This window comes from Enoplosus armatus, chromosome 8 (assembly GCF_043641665.1).
Source record: "Enoplosus armatus isolate fEnoArm2 chromosome 8, fEnoArm2.hap1, whole genome shotgun sequence".
Lineage (NCBI taxonomy): Eukaryota > Metazoa > Chordata > Actinopteri > Centrarchiformes > Enoplosidae > Enoplosus > Enoplosus armatus.
In genome coordinates, this window is record NC_092187.1 from 24,566,801 (window position 1) to 24,588,199 (window position 21,399).

General features: G+C 41.2%; 1 protein-coding gene across 1 annotated transcript; it reads left to right on the forward strand.

Annotated features, from left to right (window-relative positions):
* Window positions 1-6,533: 6,533 nt before the first annotated feature.
* On the forward strand, window positions 6,534-20,575 carry LOC139288585 (uncharacterized). Its single transcript, XM_070909905.1, has 25 exons — window positions 6,534-6,645; window positions 7,207-7,352; window positions 7,570-7,720; window positions 7,993-9,521; window positions 9,715-9,882; window positions 10,104-10,202; window positions 11,064-11,325; window positions 11,432-11,494; window positions 11,677-11,783; window positions 12,829-12,966; window positions 13,195-13,302; window positions 13,497-13,638; window positions 14,242-14,781; window positions 15,240-15,284; window positions 15,649-15,728; window positions 15,899-16,011; window positions 16,133-16,316; window positions 17,118-17,202; window positions 17,377-17,522; window positions 17,751-17,841; window positions 18,115-18,263; window positions 18,606-18,691; window positions 19,009-19,078; window positions 19,222-19,343; window positions 20,347-20,575. The coding sequence occupies exons 1-25, from the start codon at window positions 6,534-6,536 to the stop codon at window positions 20,573-20,575; spliced, it is 4,965 nt and encodes a 1,654-aa protein (XP_070766006.1).
* The last annotated feature ends 824 nt before the right edge of the window (window positions 20,576-21,399 follow it).

Consider the following 21,399-nt stretch of genomic DNA (forward strand, 5'->3'; position numbering starts at 1 on the left):
CACCAGCTTTTCTATTGTGATGCTGGCTCTTTGTAAAGAGCTGGACGTTTTCTGGCCACTTTGGCGGGCAAATAGCCAGTTTCACTAAAAATCACTGTAGCTGGGAAATAGTGAAAGTAGCTGTTAGTTTCTAGATCCTGGTGATGATGCACTGCAGCCTTAAACACACATTACACACACTAACACAGAGATACAATGCAGCATAGGTGAGCACCTTTGGCTGTGGTTTATCACTACCGCATTGGGTGAGAAAGAGAGGCAGGGTCAAAGGTCAGGAGTGATTCATGGAAGAGCAGTGAAACCTTGTGACCCCTCTGCCTCGTTTATTAACATTAGGTCTTACAATGATTTTAATAGGATTTCTTTTTCTTTGTATTGTTCTTAAGTTGACAACACTTAGTAGTTGTAGAAAATAGAGAACAACATGGCACCTACGGTACAACTTCTCTAAGTGGCTCCGTATCAAACTGTGTCGGAGCAGCCTGCTGACACAGGCTGTTGATCTAAGGAAAAACACTTTTAAGCTCACTTGAACCAAAGTCTTAAGATGGACAGCTGAAGTCCTGCTCCCTGTTTGGTCGACCTGCTGTTCCACTAGCCTCGGCCTGAATGTATTTTCTCATTCATCGGCCTGTCTAGAAGAGCTGAAACATGATGCTTGAGTTTTCTGTCCAAATTCTAAGATAATGAACACATACAAATGTACGATGAAAGACGAGCATCTGTTCATTTTAACCTGAGATAAAACGCAGATTATTTTGTTAGCATTCACCAACAACATACCCCACGAGTCTTAGCCAGACAGGTACTGCGACAACAAGACAATCTACCTACACAGATTCAAATGTGGGATGAAACCCTTAGTACCATGTTTGAGGTTTTCACAAGACCAATGAAAGGAAGATATATTCAGCAATGGAAGCTAGTGGAGCGGAAGATAACCTGGAAATCAAGCAGGAGTTTGGCTTTATATTTAGATGAGTTCATATTCATAGTTTGTTGTGAGAAAAACAACATTTTTTACTTTCTGTCTTTTGCTTTGAGATGAGTTCATATGAACAAAATAGCTTCCTTAAAAAAAGAAAAAAAAACTTTTATTAGAGATTATATGAACATGTTTTTGTATAGATAGTGTAAAACGTTGAGTTATACTGTTGTAAGGTCACATCTCCCTGATAGCTACATACAAATACTTGAAACAAGCCAATGCAAAAACAGAGATATAGAGAATGGGTTTTTGTCTTTTGCCAACCATTCCAGACAGCTAAGAGTTATCCTACTGTAGATGTTTAGAGAATTGTTGTAGTTTACTGTAATGGTTGAATCGTCTCCATGTGTGGATGATCCTGGTTAAAATAAGTTCATTTGAATCCAGGAGTGTCACTGTGTGTAAATGTGGCTTTACAGCTGTTTCTGTTGCAGAAACAAACAAACAAAATGGTGGGAAACACTGGTGAACACGCAATATTATTTGTAAACTAGCACTGACTACTTAAACGTACTGTTTAAAGGAGTTTTTCCAAAACAAATCTGACAAGGGGACGGCCATGAAAATCATCTCCATGATGCTGGTTGATTCTGTGCTTTGTCCTGTGTGGTGCACATGCTGTGGTATACAGTCTGGATAAATACAGTCATTTAAGTATTTACCCTCAAAGTGAGAAAACGAGTCGTGCAAGTTATTGCAATAATGTTTAATACTCCTTAATAATGACAGGTTGGTAACAGTCTGTGCTATTTCTGAATTGTTAATGGATTGGATAGTAGAAGGTGTTTTGCCTTCAGTTACTAATACAATACTGTATTCTTCAGCATTAGCATGTTCACCAGACGCAGGGGTTTACTGGACAGTTTATTTTGGTACCAGTTCTCAAAAACTTGGTGTCGTCCTTTGAAATATCGTTTTGCTTTGATAACTGGAAGATTTTTAAATGCTGTTGGCTGTCACCAAATCATACTAAACGGGCATTACCTCAGACAAAGGGGCAACTGTACATCACTCCTCCTATAGGATCTCTGTTCTGTGAATATATACTGTAGCTTTCTGCTCCCATGTGCCCTGTATATATATATAGCTTGTATTTTATCACTGGAACTTTTTTACACAATGTTTTGCGTACTGTATCGATAGAAAGGTTTACAAGTGTTTTAACTCTCTTGTTTGACCAAGAACTACATTTTTTTTTTTTTTTTACACAAAATGCACAAGCCTTCATAAAGAACTTTTTACTTTCATGTTTAAGTGACCAGTTCCTTTGGAAATGACTCCTCTGTGGTGCTCAAAAGGTCCATTAACATGCCAGGAACCTGAGTTTTCAAGTCCTTTAAAGACCAAAAAGTAATTGTTTACATGCTTCATTAATACTGCTGAACTTGTTGAATGTTTTGCTTGAAAACAGTACGCAAATAATCCTAGTTTTTTTTCTTTTTGTAACTGCTCTTTAAGACTTCTTATACTGAGAACACATACGATATACTGTATATGAACAGTATAAAGCTTTCTTGAAATTTGTGTTATAGCACGATATAGGGCATATTAATCAATAGCTTTTTGATATATTTTATTATTTAGATGTAAACCATTAGAGTGTGATGTCTGAGAACAGTTTTAACCTTTTTATGCTGCATCATTTATCAGAATCACATTTTAGCATTTTATTTTCTTTGCTTTATTTGCCTTTTTATGAATCTACAGTGCAAAAGCATTTCAAAAGAACAGATTCTGTGCTATTTTTATACTTCATTTGATGTATTTTTTTTATGTTTGTGTACTTTCTATAGCAACCTATATATAATTTTTACTCAATAAAAAGCAGCTTGGCTGCTAAAAACCACTGCCTGTGTCCTGTGTGAAATGCTCATCAATTTGTGTACATTTATCTTTTTCTTTTTTTATGTTCCTCTCAGAGGTGAAAGGTCTGCAAGGGTCAATAAGGTTGCAAGTAAGGATTCTGTTCATTATTGGTTAATCCACTAATTATCATCACAATAATGACAAACTCAGATAGCTAACTTAAAAGCTTGTCTGAGCAACTGGCCCAAATCCCAAAAGTATTAAAAAGCACTTGAAAATGATTGGATTTTACATTATAAATAACTTTAATGGTTTATCAGTTGTCAATATCAGCATTTTATTTATCAACTAGTCCAATAATTGTTCCAGTATTAGTCTAATTGTGAATGTGAAATATATAGCAAAGTGTATGTTTTATTTACAGCAATAATAAAATAAAATAAAATAAATAAAACAAACAACATTTGAACAAACAACCAGTTATACATTAATTAATAAGGGCACATAAAAAGGTTTTCTCTTAAAAAAATCTCAATATCTTCTGGTCTAATCTGGTCGCCTCTGATCGAGTGAATTTATTCCACAAAAAAAGGAGCCTGATATGAAAAAGCGCTTCTGTCAAAAACTATTTATATTTGGGTTAATAGCCTGCATTTTGTCATCTGAGCTTAAGTGAGAAAGTATAAGGATTGAATAGTTCTGACATATAAGAAGGTGCTTTCCATGACAAATGTATATGTAATAAACAACAATTTTACAGTCTGGCCTGAATGAAACAGGGAGCCATTGAAATAATGACAGAATTTGTGTTTGTGGTCAAAAGTACAAAATGGCTGTACTTTGGACTACTGTTAATGTTGGACTGTGGAAGAACTGAGAGCAGGACATTACAGTGGGCAAGTCTGGATGTATGAAATAAATACATGAATTTCTGCACCTGATTGCGTTAGAAACAGAGGAATCTGGTCGATGTGATGGAGATGGGAGAAACATCCTTTTTTAATATTAATGTGTTTTTCCAATTAAGGTGAAGCGTCATCCAGGTTTTTGACTGTTGGCTTTGGAAGAATGTTCCTGCCGTCAAAGCTGAGGGTGGTGTTAGAAGAAACATTGGGCCCAACACTTGTTTAAACAAAGTTTAAACAGATAATCAGTATCTCCAGGCAGAATAGGAATGTAAAATCTGAGTGTTGTTGGCATAGAAATTGAACTTGAATTTCGCTGAAGACTGCCAATTGAGAACATATACAGTAAAGAAATGAAGTGGTCCTGATACAGAGCCTTGTGGTACGCCACAAGACAAAATGTGCCAATCAGAGACCTGCGTTCTGTCAAACTATTATGAGTACAATCACAACAGGAGTACAGTAAGTGATGTATTGTTGTGGTCAGTAGTGTCAAGCAGAACAAGAACTGAAGAAAAACATTGGCTACCCTCACTAGCTTCTGTAGAATCTATGGCAAAACCAGAATGAAGGTGATGTAATTAAGGAAATGACTGAATGAAACAAACCCAAATTGTCTGTGTGCGTTTTTTTTTTTGGTGAAGAAAATAATTACACATTAAAATATTTCAATTAAACACTGTAATAGTCACCTAAATGTTTAACTGGTGCATTACCAGCTGTACGGCGCTGTGTGTGTCGGCTAACGTGTTAATAAAGGACAGGCGTGAGGTTAGCCACAGTTGAGTACGCTAAAGTTAGCTACAAAAGCTATCCAGGTAATCTTGCTAACCTTGCTAGCTCAGCATGCTAACACAATTGTTTAAATGTGACTTTCGTAGCATAGTTGTTAGCAAAGTACATACGCTAACTGTTACGTGACGTTATTTTCTGATCACTATCAGATTAATGAGCGCAGATTGGTATTTTTTTAAATATTTCTAGCTATTTATACTACGTTAGATTGTCAATCACTCATTTTAGAAATACTGAACTGGCGGAGCGGTAACGTTAGCCGAGCCGGGAGCGAGGGGTGGGTTTAGGGTTTGGAGGTCTTGTCGAGCTGATTACTGTTTAAATACCCACAAGAAACTACATGGAGAGGGTGAGTAGACGGTGTTTTTCTCAACCGCATACTGAAAATATTTCCCAAAGATTAAACTCAAAGTTAACGCAACCATACGTCATAGCTAAGTCACGCTAAATCCGCGGTGTTCTATCGTAACGCACGTTGTAGCGCTGTGAAGTTAAGTTAGCTCACGTTTTAGCTTGCGTTAAGTTATGTAGCCTCACCGGCTAATGTCTTTACTTGTTTCATCCATTACGCGTTTAACTAAACTCGTTCTCTAAATGAAGTAATTTGGCTCAATCGCAGGACTGTTATATAAACTAGCTAGCTTCCGTAAGCATTTGATTAAACTTTTAGTTGGGTTTTGTTAAGTTAACGCTATGTTAACGTTACTTGCGGACTGACTCGGGTAGTTAAGTCGCAGCGAACAGTTGATTAATAGTGTTAAACTGTTATTGTCATTTGGCAAAATTTGGAAATTTGGTTTAGAACATTATGTGTCATTTTGTGTTATGTTAACTTATATGGCTATTTTACTTTATCTGTCAAAGCTAACGCCTGGGTAGGGACTATAGCCAGAGCTCTCGGTTCATAGCTAAGGTGGTATTGTTTGGACCCTGACATTAACGTTACATGCCCCCCCCCCCCCCCCCCGCCCCGTAAAGTGTTCCATCATGGCCTCTCTTTCGGCCAAAGTTGTAGTGCTTGTTGACCCGACCGTACTGTAAACAACTGATCTGAGTTCCGCATCAGTTTCCGGTTACATCCTCTGCGTTCTTCTGCGCGGACTCCATTGATTCTATTGGTCCGGATGCTACCCGCTCTAATCTGATTGGCGTAGAGACAAAAACATCTTGCTGCATTGGACACAAATGGTTGTCGGGGGGGGGGGGGTCACACAATAAAAATAAAGCAGAAAGTAAGAAAAATAAGAAAAGTAAGAAAACAAACAGGAGTGACAGGCTGCATGCACTGTCGGCGCATGCGCACTACGTCTGCCGTCTACGTCGACCATTGAAAAATAAAGTTCATTCGTTTACTTCATTTGGAAACGCAGTTCGCAGTGTTTCAGTTGTTTCATACTTTGTTTGAACTGTTTACAAGCAAGGCAAACATTCCATTGTAAACTACAAATGATAAGTAGCAGTTGCTGACTTGGTCATTCGTAAACACAAACAAAATGACAACTTGAATTATAGGTTGTAGACTAAACGGAGTCAAGCAAATTGGAGCAGAAAATCCCGAATTCCTTAGCGCTATTTTACTTTTCATCTATTGAATCTAAGATGAACGGCGCGTTAACGCGACTTGAATGCAGCATTTTCGCGCGAAAAGCCACAAGTAGTCGTCTTTGTGATCGTGTGGAGGCACGAAACAACTGACAATTAAGAACATAGTTTTATGTGACTGTATCATGGGCTGTTATTTTTCCCTGGATGTATGCTGGAAGAAAAGTTGTCCAGAAGCCATGTCAAAAGCCTGGGAACCACTTTTTTCATTTATTTATTTTATAAATACACACTATAATTATAGCACCTGTGCTGAAGGTTTCCTGCATTTTATTCCACATCATAAAATGTAAGGAACACCATTTAATTGTTGTGACAGGTTCAGGAATGTGACTTCTAAGTTGTTGATTTGCTTAGTAAAGGATCAGTGCTTATGTTTGACTCTTATGTAAAGACATATTTACGTGGTGTTTTTGCAGGTCCATCTCTTATAGGAGATGGCAGTGAATGTAGCTGTGAGTTCAGAGCTACCGAACCGATATGAGCTGCTGGCTTGGCTCAATGAAACTTTACAGACAGGCTTCACCAAGGTGGAGCAGATATGGGCAGGTAGGTCAGCATGCATGTGTGTTTTTAATGTGTGAATGAAACTTCAACAAACGTCATGCCTCATGCTGTTATAGTGCATATGTATCACTCAGTTAGCAAAGGTCGGTTTTACTTGGCAAATTCTCTGCCTCTGAGACGTTTGTGGCTACATTTACCTCGAAATTCTAGTGAAACAAATTAGATCAACTTCCTCTGCACATCCGCTTGTCTTGTCTTGGCTTGTGTATATCTCCTAATAATTTCCCATGAAGTTCTTATTGGCTCAATAACATAATTAAACCTGAAGATTGCACTATTTAAGTTTTATGAGTGAACCTAAAGCCAAAGTTAATGTTTCGGAACGATCATGACATTTTCTGAGAGTAATGATCTCAGGCCCCAGAGCTGATTGCGCAATGTGCTGCTGCCTCAGTAAATCAGGCGCTAAACACCCTGCCTTTGTCTTAGTTAATCTGGCCCTTATTGTTTGGACTTGAATCAAATACTTTCAAAGCAGGCCTACTTGTCATCAGATCCTTGTCAGTAACTTGTGTGTGTGTGTGTGTTTCTATGAATATCCAGGTGCAGCCTATTGCCAGCTGATGGATTGGTTGTTTCCTGGGTCCCTGGACCTTTCCAGGGTCCGGTTCCAAAGCAATAACATGGTGGACTCTATTCACAACTACAGTTTACTACAAGCTGCATTCAGAAAAGTCGGAGTGGTCAGAGTGAGTATTGTAACAAAAGTGTTGAACGACCAGTTAATCTGAAAACATTTAACATTTGCTTGGTCTACAGAGTTGATTCCCTTTTGAGAGCCTTTTCATTTTTTGGTGAAAATATTTTCTGATTTAAGTACCAGCAGATAGAAACACACCGTAAACATCTTTTATTGATAGGTAAACACAAGTATGAGACTTAACCCCGCCTCTTTCCTCTCTCCAGTACATCCCCATGGAGGGGCTGATGAAGAGGAACTCTATAGTGGCTCTGACCTTCCTGCATTGGTTTAAGATGTTCTTTGACGAGAATAACCGTGGCAGGGAGTACCATGCCTTGGAGGCCAGAGGCGGACAGAGTATGGTTCCTGACTCAGGTGGGAGCAGTGTTTGTGGCACACAGGTGTTACACAGATATCCTACTAACAGTTGTCTATTTGTCACACCTGCATAACGCTCAGACTTTGTTAAATTTGGACTGTTTTAGGTGTGATTCTTCCAATGTCTTACTTTGAGAGCGCACACATCTTGTCTTTATCGTGGTGGTGCTTCCGGTTTCCTCTCACATGATTTGAAATACATTAGTTACCTGGGTTATTGTGGTACATGTGATAAAGCGCCTCACTGTCTTTTTTTTCTCCCATTATAGATGCTCATTCCTCCCAGGCCACTCATCAGAAACTGGAAATTATTGTGAAGATGGGGGGCCAAACAGTGGAAGAGCCAAGGAAAGAAAACCCAAGGGAGGACTTGAACAGGAATGCAGATGTGATAGTATTGATATCTGATGATGAGGATGATGTGGTGGATGTGACAAAGGAGAAAACAGAGAAGATGGAGACAGGAGTGAAAGAAGAGGCGCAGCAGATGAAGAGGGTGGAACTCGCAGAAGCAGCAGTGGACAACGGGAATCAAGGGAGTAGTTCCCACAGCAGGGATACTTTATTGCGCTTCATCAGAAGATACTGTAGTGACACAAACTCAAACTTCAATCCAGGTATAGACACTCTGGTTTGTGGCCCTTCAGTTCCTGCCATCTTGAGTCCAGCCCACCCCAGAGACATCATTCAGGCCTGCTGTCACACGCCGTACTGCCTCTACCTCTATGTGGGGGTAGAGCTGGGTGGAGGACGGCGCACAAGTGTCGTCCTGATTGGCTACTTCGACCTGAGCTCGGGGGTCAGTGTGGTGAGGCTGCTGCACACTCTGCAGATGACTGTTGACACCTCTGATCCACAAAGCCCAGCGGACATGAACTCTGACGCTGTCACAGACAGACACGCCGATGCACAATCTCTGATTGAGACGCTGAAGAAATTTGGCCTCCCTCTGTCCAACCTTGCTGTGTTTTACTGCAACGCTCCTCACCCAGGGGTGAGCCAGGTGTTTGTCTCCCCGCTCCAGGCTTTCAACCCTGGGTTAGTATCACTCTGTGGCCTCTCTGGGGTAGCAGGAAGAGCCTGCCAGGCCGGACTCAGGGCTTCCTTTGGTTGCGTGGTTGACCTGATTAGAGACCTCCACCATCACTACTCCACCTGCCCCTCTGTCAATGACAGTCTGAAAGAGCTATTTACTGATGCAGAGTCTTACAACCCATCCTGTTCAATCTCTACACAGTGTTTATTTATCATCAACACTGTGCAGAAGATGGTCAGCAGCTGGAGGGATTTGGTGGAGTATTTTAAGTCACTGAGGCAAGCAGAGGACACTGACAGGATCAGAACCCAGCTGATGGATCATAAAGTGAAGCTGCACTTCCTGTTCCTCTCTCATGCTTTGGAGCCCCTCCGAGCTCTCCAAGAATTGCAGCAGTATGGCACAGCGGACGTGGCTGTGGAGCTCCAGCTGACCTCCATGCTGGTTCACTCCTACGCAGCCAGTCTCCTCCGGCCCTCCGTCGCAGAGAGCTTTCTCAGGAGGCGAGACCTGCGTCTCCTCAGCAGTGTGAAGGAGCTGCTCCCCACAGAAGAGGTGAATGTAGGTCCTCGAGCCAGAGACTTCCTGTGGGCCACCGCTGTCGTGGATCTGGGGGAGCAGGAGAGGAGGGACTTCCTGAAGGATGCAGCGACTTTCTATGAAGCGGCACTACAGAGTTTAGTGGAGAGTATTCCTAAGCAGCTTGGAGACGTGGCACTAAGGAATATCGGCAAAGTGCTGAAACATCCTGAAAATATCGATGTAAGAAGATTTCTTTCTCTTACACCTTGTGTACACCTGTTGCCTTGTGTAACTTTAATTACTTCTTTTATTTACAAAATATGAACATTTCAGAGTTGCTGGGTACAGTATCGTATGTAACTATTTAAAATGACTTTCTACTTAATCAAATGCTCCTACCAATCTGTGTATGATATCTGTGTTTCCCCTTCAGGATAGTACGTTGTCCAGGTGTGTGCTGTTAGAGTTGGGGGTTCAGCTGGGTCTGTGTAAGGCTGGGTCTCCAGAACAACATCAACTAGCATACGACTATCTCCGTGTCATTAAGACCACAAAGGAGGAGCAGGCGAGCGGGACAGGAGAAGGTCACTGCTGGATGAAGGTATACAGACAACACGACTAACGGTTATTGAATGGAATGTATAAATATCGGGTTACTGGAATCAACACCTGTGTTGACTGGAAAATCCTTGTAATTATGATTTTTTTTAATACTGGTGAAAAGAACTCCATGTAGATAAAGTGCTAGGTCAGCAGCTGCTGTAGAAACATTGCTATTGAATATCAAATGTCATTACAAGAGTTCCTGTGTTGTCTGTACAGATGTTGCATGGCATTAGACCACACTCTATTCTGCGGAGACTCCTCCTGACCCTCCTGGCCCTGCCGAGCTCTCTATGCAGGACGCAGGTGTTTGCTAAGGTGAGTGTTAAAAGAGAAATCTATTCAGGAAGCTCACCAACCAAATCAGGCGCTGTATTCCAAAGGATCTTATGTCACCACTAGGGGTCCTCCTAAATGGCACTAAAAGTAAAGAGTTCCTTCTTAAGACAAAGCTGCTGAGAGCAACTTTTAGCGACGGCCATGAAATCGGCTTTATTTATGTATTTATAGCAGTTGGTGATTATTTAACGTGCACTTAATGAACTGTCGAACAACATTTTGTAAAACTGTATTTTATCAGTGTCCAAGTGTTATTGGATTGTTTCGATTCGTGTTAAAATATGGATTAAAAGTTCGTTATCATTAAATTTTTATTAATCACCTTACCTGCAATTACTAATAAAACGTTAAAACGTAAAAGTTAGGACTTATTTTCGGGAGTTAATCCACCAGTTAGGAGCTCCTTGTAGCCCCAGGATGTTTTGTGAATATGGCCCCAGATCCAGATTTCAAAAACAGGTTGAAAGTGGCAGGCTGAACACTGAGGAGGCTTGTACACCTGACAAGCTTAGCAGACTGCCTTTTTACGAGTGACAGCAACCTTAAAAGGTCATTTTTTTAGTCATTGTGTCACTTTTTCAAAAAAATCAAATTGATTTGCTTGTAACCCACATAGTCTATCCTTTATGAGAGTTTTGAACTCAGATGATTACAGATTGGATATTTTAATTTTCTTTCATATTTTAATGGTAGTCTGAATTTCAAATAGAAAGTGACATCTGTATGTCATTGCCTGTATACTTTGTGTTACACACCAGGATCTGGAAAAGTCATCCAGCTGCATATGTGTTGTTTGTGTTCTTTCATTTTCTAGTTATGTGTATTTGCTCCTGTCTCAAGGTGTTCAACAGCACCAACAGACTTCCCGACAGCAAGGAAACCTCCAAAGCCTCACCTCAAGCAGGCAGGTGGGCAGGAAGACCACGCAGCCGCAGAAGAAAACTGCCCGTTCAGACAGATTATGGTGGCAAGAAGAAAGAAGAGGAGGCTGGAGAGACTTCATCAGAGGATAATGAGGGTTTTGTGGCCAAACCCAGTCTACATATTCCTGCCAAACACTACAGCAGTCCTGAGGAGTCAGACTACACGGACAATTCCTCTGGTAAGACTGTCAGGTGTGCACTGTGCAGGTAGATCTGTTACCAGCTTCATCACCATGAACATTTTACTATAATAACCGGCGTGGCTGTTTGTTCTGTTTTTATCAGATGTGGTAGATATCACCGAAGAGTCCAAGATGTGTGGGACCAGCAGACTAATGAAGGCAGAAAGTAAGAATTGTGCGAAAAGGGCTAGTTTATTAACATGATACATGGTCTTAATTAATTAGTGAATAGCATTAGCAACACGGTGACAAGGCCAGGTGTTCACACCACAGGGAGTCGCTTCAAGATGAACAGGAGCAGAATTTCCAGTTCAGTAGATTCAGTAGCTCATTGTCATTGTTTTGCAGGTCAAAGAACTCCACAGGCAGAGTCTGTATTCGTTGTGGGCGACGACGACGATGATGATGACGTCATGGTTTCAACCAGCACACCATCGAACTCAGCAGAACTGCTGGTAAAATCTGCTGTAAGGTTATTCAGAGAAGCCTCGTGTTATTTATTGTGTACATATATACATACATAGCTTTATGTATAATATTTTAAACATAATGGTTTAGTCTCAGCTGAGCCAACTAGGAAATGTTTCTAGCGGCTAACAATGTTTAAAAAAGTGTTGTAGCTCTAAAATCAAACTTGCATTTATCTTCAAACATTCTCATTCGAATAAGTATAAAAACTCTTTGATCCTTAAGATCTGACCATCACAATTGTTTGGTGGCATTTCAGGGTGTTTTCACACGAATCTGTTTGGTTTCGTTTAAACGAACTCTGTCGTATATGCCAGTTGAGTTTAGTTTAGTTAATTTGTGCTGGTCTGAAAGCTGTCACTCAAAGTCACTCACACTAAACAACCGGAGAGAATCCGCCTGAAAGGAGAATCTCGGTCCTGGACTTCATTTGTAGTGTGAATGCAAAGCAGACCAACTACAGGATTTTGTGAGAGCAGATATGTGATTTTAGCATGAATTCAAGACTATTGAATCATCGTGTACATATGTAGAGCTGCAACAAGTAGTCAATGAATCATTTAGTTGAAAAGAAATGTAATTGGCCACTATTTTGATAATCAATGAATCCTTTCAGTCATTTATCAAATATGCCAAACATTTGCTGGTTCCAGCCTCTCACATGTGAGGATGTATATGATAGTGAAATATCTTTGGGTGTTGGACTGTTCCAATATCACATTTAAAAACATCACTTATGGCAGTTTTCACTATTTTTCTACTATTTTCTAAACACACTAGTGACTAAACGATGAATGGATTAATCAAGAAAATGACTGGCAGATTTATCGATATTGAAAACAATCATTAGTTGCAGCCTTATATATTAATGCAAGATCATTTGGTCACCATGGTAACACCTGTGCACGTGCGTCTCGACTAGTGACAGTTATTTGTTTTTGAGCTCTAAATAGACAGATAGTTCTGTAAAGTGCTGCATGAGTCTGTTACTGGACGTTGATTTTTGTGTGTGTGTGTGTGTGTGTTGTGCAGGATGCGACTGGGGAGCTGGTCTGGGGTCAGGTGGAGGGCTTCTCTCACTGGCCAGCCGTCATCGTGCCCTGCAGGGGAGAGAATCAACTTCCTGGGGAGGCGATGGTGGAGTGGTACGGACAGAGAATGTCCTCTCAGGTGAGTCAGTTACTGACTATGACTTCATATGTACATAATCATGTACATACATGCTTCATATACATCGTGACGGCACAAGAATATTGCCACATTTTCACCCCTGGTTCCAGATCAGTTTCTCTACAGGTCCCCAGCAAACAAACTGACAACGCCTGCCAAGTTACTGATATATATTATTATTTATATCTGTTTCCATTCTCTGCACTGGTTTCTTGGCTCTGATTCCAGGTCAGTATGGAGGCTCTGAAACCATTCGCCTCCTTCACCCAGCACTTCAGTGCCAGCTCCTTCGCCGTCCTCGTCACCTACCGAGAAGCCATCTTCTTGTCCCTGCAGGTCTGTGTGTCTCTGTGTGTTTATATACGTAAAGAGGAGTTAAAAGAAAAGTGGGTGTTGCCCAGACAACATACCTGTCCGTGGGATCGGATTCACTCCAACACATCAAATCTCACCAGGTCCGGCTCCATTAACAAATTCAGACCTGAACGTGAAGTGTGGATGTGTGACGCATGTTCATGTCTGTCTGTCAGGAGGCAGCTCTACGTTGTAAGAAGCAGTTTCCTGCATGTCTTGAGGACGGAGACGAGCTGCTGAGACGGATGTTAAACTGGGCCTTTGGAGGTTTTCAACCCACGGGGCCAGACGGACTCAAACCAGGGGCTGCCATAGATGGTATGAATTATTATGATTAAGAGCCTGAAGAGATTTTGTTTTATATTAAATACACATTTTAATTGCATCATTAAGAGTGCTGGACATCAGGTATTGTAATTTAATGAAATCTCTCATTTTTTTTCATCTGCCATTTCTTTTTTTTTCAGTTTCTTTTAGTAATTTGGCATTATTACAAATGAGATTTTTGAAGTTTTCTCACTTATGGAAGAATACTCACGAGTTATGGTTTCCCTTCGGCTCTCTATAGTTTTCCCAGAGTCCCAACTTTCAGCTCAAGCTCACAGTTAATTTTTGAATACACATGAAAAGCTGCCGTTGGTGAAAAAGAGTTCAAACGTAAGAACTTGAGTTCACAGCTTAGCATGCACAGCCAACCCTTCACAGATAAAACTACAGTCAAAATGAAGCAGCTAATAATCTGAAGCCTGCAGGAAAAGAGCCACACAGACTAATATGGAAGTAAGACAGGAGGTGATCTGACTCAAGCATGTACAGTAGGTTCATACTACTAATATGATTCAGCAGATTGTACATGTCATGGTAACTTCTTTATTGTTGTGTAAAATATCTGATGTTCACATCTGATTGTCTTCTGTCCAGGTGTCACTAAAACAAACTACAGACCGAAGGTGAAGAAGAAACTCTTCCTGAAAGCCAGATCTTCTCATCCCTTCCTCAGCCCCTCCACCCCGATGAGCAGCAAGAGCAGCGATACTGAGCTGAAAGATGTGGCCGTCTCCTTGAACAAACTGTCGTGCAACTCCACAGAGAAGCCCCCCCGCAGAGATGGAGGTGGAAAAACTGCATGGGAGGAAGGATTTGATTTGGCTGGGAAAGGCACTCAAGGAGTCATGAAGGAGAAGGGATCCAGAGGAGGATGGGCAGCAGAGACGGGGAAACAAGGGAAGGGAGGATGGGAGGGAGAGAAAGATGACTGGGGAGAAGGATGGGGACGAGGGAAGGGTAAGGGAGGGTGGAAAGGAGGGAAGGCCCAGAAGAAGAAAAGCAGTCTGATTGATGGATTTGATAACGACATGTCACCAGACTTTGTGCCGTACAAGAAGAGGACCTCCAACAAAGCTTACAACAAGGTCAACCAGGCGACCAGCGTTTACACCCAGCCGGACCAAAAACTCAGAGGTACGAACGCAATTTAAGTCTTCTTATATGCAACACTTTCAAAGATTTAGTGAAATGTAATTTAAAATCCACATTTACAACATTATAAACAGGTCAGACATGTCGACCATGTTCTGTTACCTCTTCAGTGTAAATGGGTCGTACGTTAGCTTTCTCAGTTGGTTACTGGCTGCAAATATTTAGTACCAACTTAGTCTATTTATAACGTATGTGTTTAGAGATACGTTTGAACAGCTGGTGAACAACTGGCCCCCCCACCTTTAATGGGCTCTATGATATTCTAGTGAGTCAGCTGCAACAGTCCTTTTTATTATGATTAACAATAATAACATTAAACTTTATTCGTACAGCACCTCTCCTGCGTTAAATGTGTGCTTTACATGAAATTGCCAAGTGCGTTTGAGTTATTGATCCTACAGCGTTTATTATTAGACAGTTATTGGTCTCTCTTCTTGCAGAGGAGACCATTCGTATGATCATGGACATGAAACTGGACATCGAAGGTGAGTGTTTGGGCATCTTGAATGTCCTTTTAATTCTAAATTTCTCACCTTTTTTATGCATAAATACTTGATTTTGTAGGTAAACAGTGAAATGATCTTGTCCACGCACATCATATCCGTCAGTTGATTAGTGGCTTTGTTTACATGTGCACAGTATTGTAAGAATTGCTAATACTCCAGTGAGTCTCTTATTAAGCTTTCATTGATTCTTGAAGTATGTCACATTTGTTATGGATAACATACTGGTTTATGTATCTATAGTTGCATTTTTTGCATCCATATAGATCATTACACTCACTCAGTCACTCATTCGTTGCTCACTTGCTTCCTCCTATTTCTTTCTGTCTCTGTATTGTGTCTGCAGGCGTCTGTTTGTGTTGTGGAACTGAAGACGTTGAGATATTCCACCCTCTGTTCAAAGGCAGCCTCTGCTTGGAGTGTAAAGTAAGGCAGCATCATCATCATCTTCTCTTTATGTTACAACCAGTAAGGGCTCCTCAGTGCACTGTGAATGTGTGTTAATGTGTGAAACCGTGAACCGAAGCTCAACGCTGTGTATAAGTGTGTTATAATGTCTCTAACCTCTGGCTCTGATGCTGTCTGCGTCCCTGCAGGACAACTTAACAGAAACTCTGTATCGTTATGATGAAGATGGATATCAGTCCTACTGCACCATCTGCTGCTATGGACTGGAGGTCATACTGTGCGGCAACGACAGCTGCTGCAGGTTGGTCTGTTCGTCTCTTTCTCTACATTTCAATAGCTATTAAGGTAAGAAGTCGAGGCCGGTGGTTTCCATCGTTTATTAATCGTTCTACCTCTCTCCTCGTTCTCCTCTACATTTGCAGATCTTATTGTGCGGACTGTCTGAACATCCTCGTCGGTTCAGGGACGTTTGATTCGTTGACGCTGCTGGACCCGTGGATCTGCTTCTTGTGCCAGCCTCATCGACCCCACGGTGCCCTGATCCCCCGAGAGGACTGGAGCATCCGTGTTCAGGGGTTATTCGCCAACAACAGCGCCATGGAGTTTGTGAGTGACCCGCACGTCTTTTTTTTTAAATTTTTTTTTATAACTGTGCAAACTCACCTGCGCTCTGAATACCTTCAAATATTTTCACTGTGTTACACACACTAAATGTCTGTGTAAATATTAATTCTTCACTATGCAATGACAGGAGAAGCTGCGCATGGTTTCCATTCTTCGTAATAAAAACAGAGTTAGGAGAGTTGAATTACATTAAAATAAATGTATCTTTAGGGCTGCAACTAACAATTATTTTCATTATCAATTAATCTGCATGTTCAACACAGTTCTATATTATACAAATATATTCAGTTTACAATGAAATACAACTGACAAAATTATTTTTTTTGTTTGAAAAATGACTTCATTGAAAATAGTAGCAGATTCATTTTCTGTAGATTGATGAATTGACGTTTCAGCTTTATGAAACAGGACTTAATTTCACTTTCACAATTCTGTTCTTGGTACTCGTGCTCTTATTTTGTTCTTGTCTTTGCTTGAGCTCTAGTAATAATAGTAATTATATTTTTTTTTAAGATAAACTTTGTTGATTGAGTGACATGCAGGAAGTGTCACAGCAGCAAAAGGAAGTACAAGAACAATAAAGAAAAGTACACTATGTGTGTACACTGTACACACGCGTTAATCACTGTGTGTATTCAGACAAAATGTCACAAATTGACAAAATGAGGAAGTTACAATAAATGACTAAATGCACAAATTCCCTTTTTTTTCTAAAATGCAGGTTTCTTTTCGTTAATGAGGAATCACTCTGTCTCTCATTATTTTGACCTCTTTACTTTGTAGGAACCTCACCGTGTTTACCCGTCCATCCCTGCCAACCTGCGCAGACCAGTTCGAGTTCTTTCCCTGTTCGATGGCATAGCAACAGGCGAGTACACACACCTGGGCCCCGTCTCCCAACACTGAGCGATTTGTGTTTCTACCAGCGCTGTTAAACTTCTATATTCTATATGTCTTCCCAAAGAGCGAGGGCACGCACATGACGTTAAGACCGTCTTCTCTCCTGATGTCTGTCAGAAGCTTACATTCTGTATTCTTTCAGGCCACCTGGTGCTGAAGGATCTTGGCTTCAAAGTAGAGAAATACGTTGCCTCAGAGGTTTGCGATGATTCAATTGCCGTGGCGGCCGTCAACCACGATGGCAAGGTCATCCATGTTGGTGACGCCCGGTTCATCACCCAGGAACATGTATGTTCTCTTGCGCTGCTTGTTTTTCTTAATATTCACATCTTTACACACAGTCGATAATGTTAATATAATCGTCTTTCTTCCGACCATATTTCTGTTTGATATCTGACACATTTGAATCCTTTGGTTTTTATTTGACGTCCGCTCATACAGCTCGACTGATGTCACTGAAGTGACGGTTACCTCAGTGCTGAATTAAACCAGCTCCTTGTTCCTCTTCACATCCAGCTCGAGCAGTGGGGTCCGTTTGATTTGCTGATCGGTGGCAGCCCCTGTAATGACCTCTCCATCGTCAACCCAATCAGAAAAGGCCTCTATGGTACGAAACTGTGTTGTATTCATGTCCGCTTTAAATAAATTGTGTTTCTAATCACCAAGTTAAGAAGCCAAAAAGTTGTTTTATTCGGACAAAATGGAGCAAAATATTGTTTAACTTAACGTCTCTCAGTTGAAGAGAATTACCGAAAGGAGATTAAAGAATATTTCTGGCCTCTGCAATGCTTTGATCATATCGATCATTTTGTTATGCAGATGCTGTATATGAGTGTGGCTTTCTTTCTTCTTTGCTGTAATTCCCTCCTCTCTCCGGCAGAGGGCACCGGCAGGCTGTTCTTCGAGTACTACCGCGTCCTTCAGCTGCTGAAGCCCAAAGAGGAAGACCCCCGGCCGTTCTTCTGGCTGTTTGAGAACGTAGTCTTCATGAACACACATGACAAAGTCAACATCTGCCGCTTCCTCGAGGTTCGTTCCATCGGGTTCTGTCTGGTTTCTGGTGGCTCCTTGAGTGCTCTTGTATAGGTTCTATTTTTATATCTATTTTTATTTTACTTGATTTAAAAAAAAAATGTTCTCTGTTTATCTGTACTTATTTCTGAGCTGCTGCAATACAGGCATATCTTATCTTACCTTCCTCTTTTCTACTTTTCTCTTCTTTTCTTCCCTCTCTTTACTTTTTCCTCTCTTCCTTCCTTCCTTCCTTCCTTCCTTCCTTCCTTCCTTCCTCGTTGCACTGCTGTTTTTCTCAAAATAACTTGTTCTAAACTCAGAGAGAATGACTGTTGCTGCTCTCTGATTCTTCGACAGTGCAACCCGGTGCTGGTGGATGCAGTCAAAGTTAGCCCTGCACACAGAGCTCGTTACTTCTGGGGAAACATCCCGGGGATGAGCAGGTAAGACGTTCAATTAATCGTGAATTATAAGGGTTAAATTACTCAAAACGAATGCTTTCAGACTATGTTCTTGACTGTAGTAATATCTTAGTGTCCAGTAGCAGTAGTGGTATCAGTAGAAGTAACAGTTTTATCTCATAATCTTCATAGATGATGTTTGACTTCATATTTTATGGTTTGTACACTTTCTTCTTCTTGTATTTATAGTTTTCTTCACTCGGTCTTGTTTCTTCATCTTGTAAAGCACTTTGTAACTTCTTCTTTAAATGTCATATAAATAAAGTTTTCTCACTTGTTTGCTGCTTATCTCCCATCAGGCCCATTATAGCCTCCCAGAAGGACAAGCTGAGTCTCCAGGACTGTTTAGAGATCGGCAGAGAAGCCAGGGTCAGTGACTGAACCTCTGCTTCAGTTTAATTCATATTTTTGTTTTATGTACAGTCCCTTTTCTTTTTTTTCTTTTAAGCAGTTATGATTACAGTGTTCATGAAGGCACAAATAATCACTACTGTGTGTTGTTTTTGTTCCAGGTCACTAAGGTGAGGACGATCACCACTAATGCAAACTCTCTGAAGCAGGGCAAAGGTGTCCCTCTGCTGCCTGTCCTCCAGAACGGCAGAGAGGACATCCTCTGGATCACCGAACTAGAAAAGTAGGCATGTTTAAGAGTGTGTGTGTGTGTGTGTGTGTGTGTGTGTGTGTGTGTGTGTATACACAGGGGAAGGTGTTGATGGATCCCTTGCTGGTTGTGTTTGTTTTCCCTGCTGCCGCTCGGCTCTCAACACTTGCTGTTTTTACTTTTAGTTTCAAGGCTGGTTTTATGTGTTGACTCTGTCACTCTGCTCTGTGACTTTTAATGCTGTGGACTGCTAGCCCTTTATTGTTGGATCCTGCACTTTGTGCGGTTGTGGCTAGGTGTCTCTGGGCTGAAAACATCAGTAGGCAGAGAAGAGAGGGCGTAACGTACAAACAGACATGGTACTCTTACGCGGCAGCAGCAGCAGCTCCCAACTTGCTGTACTGGAACCTGCTAACAATAGCCAGGTTCCCGCTGTGGTGAAGCTGCTGGGTAGCAACCCAACAAAAACACTAAAAACAGTATGGACACAATGAACAGTTATAGGATGATTTGTTTTGACATATGAAAATACAGGTATACTATGAAAATACAGGTATACTGGAGAGCAGTTCAACAGAAGAAAGAAAACCTTTTTCTCACAGAGTCCCAGTGACTCACCTTATTTCTGAGATTTAACTGGGGCTATTTTTTATTATCAATTAATGTGGCAAATCTTTTCTCAATTAATAGATTGATCATTTGGTCTATAAAACATCAGAAAACAGTGAAACATTTCTGTTGCAATGTCCTATAGCTTAAGCAGACGTCTTCAGATGTCGTGTTTTGTCCAAAGAACAGGTCAGAACCTTAAGATATCATGAACGACTAAGAAAACCAGCAAATATGCACTTTTAAAAAGCTGGAACCAGAGAGGATTTGGCATTTTTGCTTGAAAAATGACTTAAATTACTTGTCAATTATCAAAGTAGTTGGTGATTTTCTGTTTTTTTTTTTTTTTATTTTCTGTCTGATCTCTACATTGAACACATTGAGACTTCAGCTAACGCATATGACCGTCTCCCTTATTGTTCACCAGAATCTTTGGTTTCCCCAAACATTACACCGACGTGAGGAACATGAACCGGCAGCAGAGGCAGAAGGTGTTGGGGAAGGCGTGGAGTGTGCCGGTCATCCGTCACCTCTTCGCTCCCCTGAAGGACTATTTTGCCTGTGAGGAGCTGCCTCCTTTGACCACATCCACCACCTCCAGCTCCTCCACCTCCCCGTCCTCCCCTGCTTCTCCAGAACTGCAGCAACTCAGTTAAGGGAGGTTGGTCATGTTTTTTATTGTGTGTGTGTGTGTGTGTGTGTGTGTGTGTGTGTGTGTGTGTGTGTGTGTGTGTGTGTGTGTGTGTGGAGGGTCTTTCCCCACCACATGTTCTATAAGAACTAGATGGAACATAAAGGGTCTATGCAGCAGCCTCCTACTAAGCAGCGCTCACAGACGGGCTTTTGTGGATCACTGCCACAGGGTCCCCTCTGCACTTGAGTCTCTTGCATTTTGTCACACGTGCAGTTTGCATGCACGGCAGTCACTTCGGCCTCCAAAGCCACTCTTGAAAATGGCAGATCAAGCTCCCTCCAGTTCTTGGTTTAACTCTGTGTTTCCTCCTGAACCTCTCCGGCTACAGGAGTTCAAAGACACCACCAATGCTTCCTTTTTTCCTCGAATGCTCAGTGACTGTCAATAGTGCTACTAGCCTCACACATTTCAGCTTGGAAGCGTAAAAACAGTTGAAAAGCAGAGGCAGACTGTCCTGAATGGTGATATATTATTACTGTTTTTTACACCCTCATATGGTTAATTCTGTCCAAGAAACAGGAGGAGAGAATCAATGGTGCTGTACGCTGATGATGTTATATCAAATTCAGCTGATTTTCCTCCAGGGCTGTTGAGTCAAAAACCATCTAAACCTTTTTGTTTGTATTGTTTGTATTTAACACCCTATGGTTATACATGCGTCTACATACGGCGTACACCCTGAGATTTTTACCCATTTTTGAATAAATAGATAAGAAATAATGTTCGACCTGGTGGACGTTTATACAAAGAGGCATTTTTAATCTGTCGAATCATGTTGGTCTGGGA

Bases quoted from the DNA above. Each gene is read 5' to 3' on its own strand.
- LOC139288585 (XM_070909905.1), top strand. From the start codon at position 6,534: ATGGCAGTGAATGTAGCTGTGAGTTCAGAGCTACCGAACCGATATGAG. The intron at 11,784-12,828 runs GTAAAATCTGCT...TGTGTTGTGCAG, and splicing joins CGAACTCAGCAGAACTGCTG to GATGCGACTGGGGAGCTGGT. The intron at 15,285-15,648 runs GTGAGTGTTTGG...TTGTGTCTGCAG, and splicing joins CATGAAACTGGACATCGAAG to GCGTCTGTTTGTGTTGTGGA.